A 7,263-nucleotide genomic window follows, 5' to 3' on the forward strand; every position below is an offset into this window, starting at 1 on the left:
CCCCTTACAATTGGCAATTATGACCTAACAACTTTCGGATTTTTTTTTAATTTTTACTTATTTTTTGATAAATTTTATTTGGACCTCATATTTTTACCAGGTTATTACTAATATGTTAGAGTTTTTGTAGTTAAGTAGTCCGAAGTTTAGGCTGTCGTGAGGTTTGTTGCTTAGGTTAGGATTTTTTTTGTTTAGAGGTAAATTACAACCATTTCTTTTGAGGTTTTGCATAGTTACAAATACATCCTTATTGTTTGAAAAGTTACAAATACCTCCCCTAATTATAACGTTCATGTAACAACGAGCCAATTCTATTATATTTTCATTCAATTTTATGGTGAAATATCCAAAATATATTTTTGAATTATCAAATATAATTTTATATATTTTCACAATTTTATAAAATCTTTTTATAAACTAATATTTTCAAATGAATTATTTACTTTACCCACCTTAAGATTTTTTTAAATTATTTTAATTATTTATTTTTTATTTCAAAATACAAGTGTAAAGTAGTAGGCAATTACAAATTTTCAAAAACAAGAAGGTATTTGTAATTTTAGCAATACTCAAGAGAGGTAGCTATAATTTACCCTTTCTTTAACTACATACAAATTCTATTATTTGAATTCATATTATAAATGGATTTTTCTTTTTTCGAAATATGCCCAACACACTCACGCACTCATTCAAGTTCGATTACGAAACCTCTCATAAGAAATCTTGAACTCAAATTATTGGATTGTTCTCCTGGGGACCATTGTTTAGCAATAAATTTCACTTTTCTCCCCAAATCTTTGATGGTTGGGGACATGTTTTTCAATTATTCCTCAAATTTGGTTGCTTCCGTTCCACCATCTAGTGAGGATGCATTGATCGTAATTCTCGATACTGGAGTCGGTAATGTTTTTAATAAAAATAAATAATTAAATTAGAACAGAAATATGTAATGCTACAGAAAAATACTAGGAAACAGACTTTAACATGACGCATTAATGTGTTTCTCACAAGTACATCCTCAAATTTGTGAGTGGAAGATTTGTCCCATGATTTCTAGTTTGACATAAATGACAATTGCATCCTCATTTATTAGACACAGATGAGAGCTTCAGTTGAAAATGTCTTATCCTATTCTATCATAGGTCATGTCTTCTCCAGCTATAGCAACAAAATGCAGCAGTTGGTCTTTCACAACTCAACCATCAAAATTATTATGTCCCCAATTGGTTATCAGACATTAAAAGTGTCCATTGTCTCAATAAAACAACATTAAAACTCAATATGGGGATGCATGTGCAAAACAAAGTGTAAATTAATGCTTTAATATGAATGTAAATTAGGTACTTACTGTTATATAAGACCAACTACATCAAATATGTGTAAACATAGGTAGTCATTATGTTGATTAAAGTCGATGAAAACACTGGTCGCAACTTCTGCAGATTAATACAATTCCATTAGCTATTTTATTTAAAGATCGGCAAGTAATCAGCAAGATCGTTGTTGGCCTTCTACTCGTCTTTGATCCCTCTCAGGAATTTAAGAACATGGAGCATAGTAGGCCGGTTAGCAGGGTTTTCCGACAAGCAGATGACAGCAATCTGCAGCGTCTGAAGCATCATCTGCTTTGAGTCTGCATCGAGAATGGTAGGATCAAGCACGTCCACAGCATGACCATTCTTGATTTTGATGAACACCCATCCGACTAAGTTACCACCCTCAATGTCTTTGAAGTCAGGTCCTGTTGGCTCCTTCCCAGTTAACAGTTCGAGCAGAATCACACCAAAACTGTAGACGTCCCCCCTAGTTGTGGATTTCCAGCTCTGGCCATATTCGGGTGGGATGTACCCGAAAGTGCCAGCAATGTCAGTACTTACATGAGTCTCACAGGCACTGATGAGTCTTGCTAGCCCGAAATCAGCAACCTTCGGCTCGAAGTCCTCGTTGAGTAGGACATTACTGGCCTTGATATCGCGATGAATTATATGGGGAATGAACCCATGATGGAGAAAAGCTAAGCCACGTGCAGCACCGAGAGCAATCTTGAATCGTTTGGTCCAATCCAAGATGTCAAGAGTCCCAGTGCGGTTCCTCAGCCAATGATCTAAGCTTCCATTGGCCATGTACTCGTAGACGAGCACCTTCTCCTCACCATAAGAGCAGTAGCCTAGCAAAGGAACAAGATTTCTGTGTTTTACTTTGCCTAGAGTTTCCATCTCTGCTAAAAACTCCCGCTGACCCTGTGTTTTGGCCTGACTCAGCTTCTTTACTGCAACTATTTTTCCATCAGGCAGGGTAGCTTTGTACACAGTTCCAAAGCCACCATCCCCAATTATGTTTGCCTTGCAAAAGTTGTTCGTCGCCTCAAGTATATCAACCAGTGTCAATTTGAGGAGAGGCTGCTCAAACATAGCAATGTTAATGCTTAGTGGCTCCTTTGACCTGCTGCTACTCAAGAAATAGAGATTTTGATCATCTGAGCTATTCAACTTGCTGTCTGGAACATCTTCAGGATCGTTTCTGCTGCTTCTGTTAGCCCAGAGCCTCAGCACTATGATCAATGAAAGAGCTGTCAGAATAATGCCTACAACAATTGATGCCAGTCCCCAGACATTCAGCATAGGTGATTTTCTGCCAAAGCTCTTCAAAGGGCATCGTAATCCTACAATTCCACCACACAAATCCTTGTTCCCTGATAGTAAAGCTTTTGTCAGGTTTTTGCAGATCCCATATCTTGGAATTGGACCCTCCAGACTGTTCTCCGCAAGATTCAAGAACAAAAGATTGGTAAGACTGCAAACATCACCAGGAATTTCTCCATCAAGCATATTCCCTGAGACATCAAGATACTCGAGCTGTGCAAGATTTCCGAGCTCAGGTGGAACTTCCCCTGTAAAACCATTTCCATGAAGATCCAAGACTGTCAAATAGGACATGTTGCCCAAAGATCTTGGCAAGTTCCCACCAAAGGAATTGGTGCTTAAATTCAAAATTTCAACTCTCCAAACTATCGAATTCTTGAAAAGCCCATCTATATGACCCGAAAGCTTATTCTGCTGAGCATAAAAGCCCACAAGATTTACCATTCCAGATAGTGCTGCAGGAAGCTCACCGCTTAACGAATTGGAGCTCAAGTCCAAGTGAGTAAGCCCATTCAAGCTACCAAAACTGGGAGGAATTGAACCAGATAACATATTAGAAGACAAATTAAGTTTCACCAAGCCATTTAACCGACCAAGTGTTTCAGGGATTGTGCCTGTGAGCTGATTGTTTCCAAGATACAGTCCCTGTAAGTTAGATGAATCACCAAATTCAGGAGGAATATTACCAGTAAGCAAATTTCCTGACAAATCTAAAGTCGTGAGATTTGATAAGCTTGCCAAAGATCTTGGTATCTCCCCTGAAAGCAAATTGTTATTGAGCAGTAGATCCACCAGAACCACACAGCTCCCCAGTTCCTCAGGAATCGAACCAGTCAATCCATTGTGTGAAAGATCATAGACTCCATGATGTTGAACATAACTAGAGTCAGGAATAACAGATACCTGTTGAAAATACTTGGAACCTTTAGAAGGAATCTGCCCAGACAGATAATTATAAGAAAGAACAAGGCACTGCAACTGAGGCAAATCAGCAAGTTCATCTGGAATGGAGCTATTGAGACTGTTGTTCCCCAAATCCAATGTTGTGAGAGCAGTGCAGTTCCCAAGCTCAGTAGGGATATTCCCTTCAAGAAAATTGGAGTTCAAGTTCAACACAGAGAGAAAACTCAGCTTCCCAATCTCTGCTGGAATTCTACCGGTAATATGATTATTAGAGAGAACAATGCTCTCCAAAGAAGCAGCATTTCCAATCTCCAAAGGGAGAGAACCCTCTAACTGGTTATTTGCAGCAGAAAACTCAATCAAATTTAGTGAACTCCAAAGGCTCACAGGAATAGGACCCGTGAAGTTGTTGGAATCCAACTCAAGAACCATTAAAGGAAGCTCAGAGAAATAATCTGGAATAGAACCAACAATCTGATTATCCACCAAAACCAACTGTGTCAAATTTCTACAGTTGACAAAAGTTTCTGCGATACTCCCAGTGAGAAAATTATGATTAAGCTCAACCTCTGCAAGAGAAACAGCACTACACAACTCTTTAGGAATCTCACCGGTAAGCAAATTACTACCCAAACTAATGTGACTTATCATTGAACAATTCCCAATTTCAGGTGGAATGCTGCCTGAAAATCGATTGTTCGAAAGCAATATCGAGTCAACCTGTGTCCATTTTCCAAGCCAAGAAGGCAATGGACCTGAGAGTTGATTCTTTTCAGCAGAAAGTGTTATCAAAGACAATTCAGATAGCTCCTCAGGCAGAACTCCGGAAAGAGAATTGAAGGAAAGCAGCAAGACTTTCAAGTTTCTGCATTTTCCAATCTCGGATGGGATGCTTCCATTAAGCTCAGCATAAACAAGATTCAATATGGTCAAGTTCTGCATTTCTCCAACAATTTTTGGGATTGAACACTGCAATGGGTTGTTAGAAAGGTCAAGTTTGCTCAAAGATTTCAGCTTCGAGAACGTTTCAGGTAATGGGCCATTGAACAAACAAGAAGGCGAAGAAAATATTTCAAGATTTGAAAGCTGGCCAATCTCCGGCGGAAACACTCCGGAGAAATGGTTGTCGCCAATGTAAAGCTCGTTAAGGGAGGTGAGTTTTCCGATCTCCGGCGATATTTTTCCAGAAAGAGAGTTGTTTGAAACGTCAAATGAAGACAAAGATTGAAGCTTCGTAAAGAGATTATAAGGCAAGGAACCCGTCAGGAAATTATTCCCAAGAGCCAAAATCTGCAGTTGAGTCAAGTTGCCTATCTGGGGTGGGATATTTCCGGTGAGAGAATTTCCTGAGAGGTCAAAAGACTCAAGCCGCACCAAGTTTCCCAGCTCCGGCGGGATTCTTCCAGTGAAGAAATTTGGTCCAAGTCTCAGCGTCTGCAGACGAGTCAAATCACCAAGCCTACTCGGTAACTCACCCGTCAAGCGATTGTAACCCAAGTCCAATAATTCCAGCCTGCTGAGGGAAGCTATTTCCGGTGAAACTTCACCATACAACTGATTAGAAGAAAGATCCAGAACAACGAGGCTGGTGAGTGAGAAGAGAGCAGTGGAGAGAGGACCCTTCAGTTGGTTAGCAGCAAGAGTGTGAGTAGACAGAACGACCGAAGTAACTCGACCTTCATTGCAAAACACACCGGTCCAGTTGCAATGCGACACGGAAGGACTCCATGAGAAGAGAACTTGAGGGTTTTCAAGAGAGTTTTTGAAGGACAGCAAACTCTCCCTATCTGGGCTCCCATATTTCTGCTCCAAGATAGCGTTTGAACAGAAGAAACTCAGTATAAACACAATGAAAAACCAATGGACTAACACAAACGCCATTCTTTCCCAGTGCAAGAACCAAATGGGCAAGAACTATACAAGCACAAAACTGAAATCTTGGCTCAAGTTTTTCAAATCATAGTGCATTATCAGCACATTGCGGGTTTTCTTATAAGGAGAGAGAATTCCAATAATGATTTCTTGAAACTTGAAAGCAATGTTAAAAAGAGAGAGAGAGAGAGAGAGAGAGAGGAGGGAGAGGTACAGTTTGTTGGGAACATGAAGAGGGTGGCGATGGTACAAATTCATAAAAAAAAAAAAAACAAAGATTAATAATTATTAGTGTTTGGGACAGAGGAGAGGAAGAGAGAAGCAATGGGGAGATTGAACGTGGATGTACGGCGTCGTTTCAGAATCTGGATGTGGGGGTCCCCTTCACAGTGTAAAGCAGTTCGAAAAGAATACGAAAAGGGTTTCAAGAGTTTGTCAGATCAGACACTCTCTCTCTCTCTCGCTCTCTCCCTACTCACTATCGATTCTTGCCTTCAAATATACATATATGCATTTTGACCGTATTGCCCCTCTTCACTCCAAAAGTTGCTTCTTTGGTGCAACCTCAAATTGTATATATGGGTAAATTATACAGACTTCCTACATTACAGTGAGATATCAGTTAGACGTTCATTAATTTTAAAAAAATATTTAAAATTTTTTAGATAATGATGATGTATTTATAATTACAATAAATCTCATTAGAGTTTGTTTTAATTTGTTCTATATTTATTAATACTAATAATGTCTAGATTGGTTTTGTTAGCAAGTTGGATTTATTATTTCATATATAATTTAATTTATTTTAGTTATGTGAATGGTAAATATAAAAACTTTGTGTATTAAAAAACCTTCATTTGGATATAATAATCTTCTAATTCAGTCGAAAGGAAAATTTCGTCATCTTTATCTTATTAGTTCATTCTTTTAGTAAGAATTTTATGATTTAAGTGTTTCTTTCTTTATCATTTTTAGCCTGAATAATTTTTTATTTAATTTTGTCAATGAATCTATATTTTTTAAATATTTACAATTTTCCCCAAAAATCTCTTTGAAATAACATAATATAGAATAAAAAAGTTCACCTCAACAAGAAATTGTCAAAAAATTATAAATGCAAAAAGATACAACCACCCTTATCAGATAACATTTATCGAAAGAAAAGGAGGGAAATTGCAATTTTAGTCTTGTAATTCATGTGGATTGGCAATTTTGGTTCTACATAAATTGATTTTCTCAATTTAGTTCTATAATTTTAAAATTTTGGCAATTTTCATCATTTTTTTGTCCTTCATGAACTTATTTACAAGACTAAAATTGCAAGTAAATTTTTAATTTTCGATCAAATTGGGGCGAAAAAGGACTAAAATTGTCAAAATTATAAAGTTACAGGACTAAAATTACAATTTTTCCAAAGAAAAATGGAATTATTTTTTATTTTGTTGATCTAAAACAATTACATGACAAGTAAAATATATTTATTGTATAAAAATCACTTTTTATATATTAATCATATGATAAATATTATGCATACGATTTGAATTAAAAAAATTTAAGATGAATATATAGTAAAAGAAGATGTACAAGGAAAGAGGGATGTTTTGGTAAGTGTAGTAAGTAGAGTGAATATATGACTTGTTTGGAGGGATAGAGATTTGTGATGGGACTAGAGATAGGAAAAGGGGGGGTGGGCCTGAAAAGAGCCCCAGATTTCAGCTGTCCCTCAACAGGAAACAAACAAATACTTAAAAGAATTTCTCGTACCCAGTGCCACTCACCCACTGCTCTGTCTTTCCTCCTCTGTTTTTTCACTTACCAAAATGGAAATCTTATTTATCATCTTTTC

General features: G+C 37.2%; 1 protein-coding gene across 1 annotated transcript; it reads right to left on the reverse strand.

Moving 5' to 3' along the window:
• LOC105160501 (leucine-rich repeat receptor protein kinase EMS1) lies at positions 1,327–5,678 on the reverse strand. The gene has a single exon (XM_011077901.2). It carries the CDS (start codon positions 5,424–5,426, stop codon positions 1,512–1,514), a length of 3,915 nt encoding a protein of 1,304 aa, XP_011076203.1. The 5' UTR covers positions 5,427–5,678; the 3' UTR covers positions 1,327–1,511.

This window comes from Sesamum indicum, linkage group LG4, assembly GCF_000512975.1.
Source record: "Sesamum indicum cultivar Zhongzhi No. 13 linkage group LG4, S_indicum_v1.0, whole genome shotgun sequence".
Taxonomy (NCBI): Eukaryota; Viridiplantae; Streptophyta; class Magnoliopsida; order Lamiales; family Pedaliaceae; genus Sesamum; species Sesamum indicum.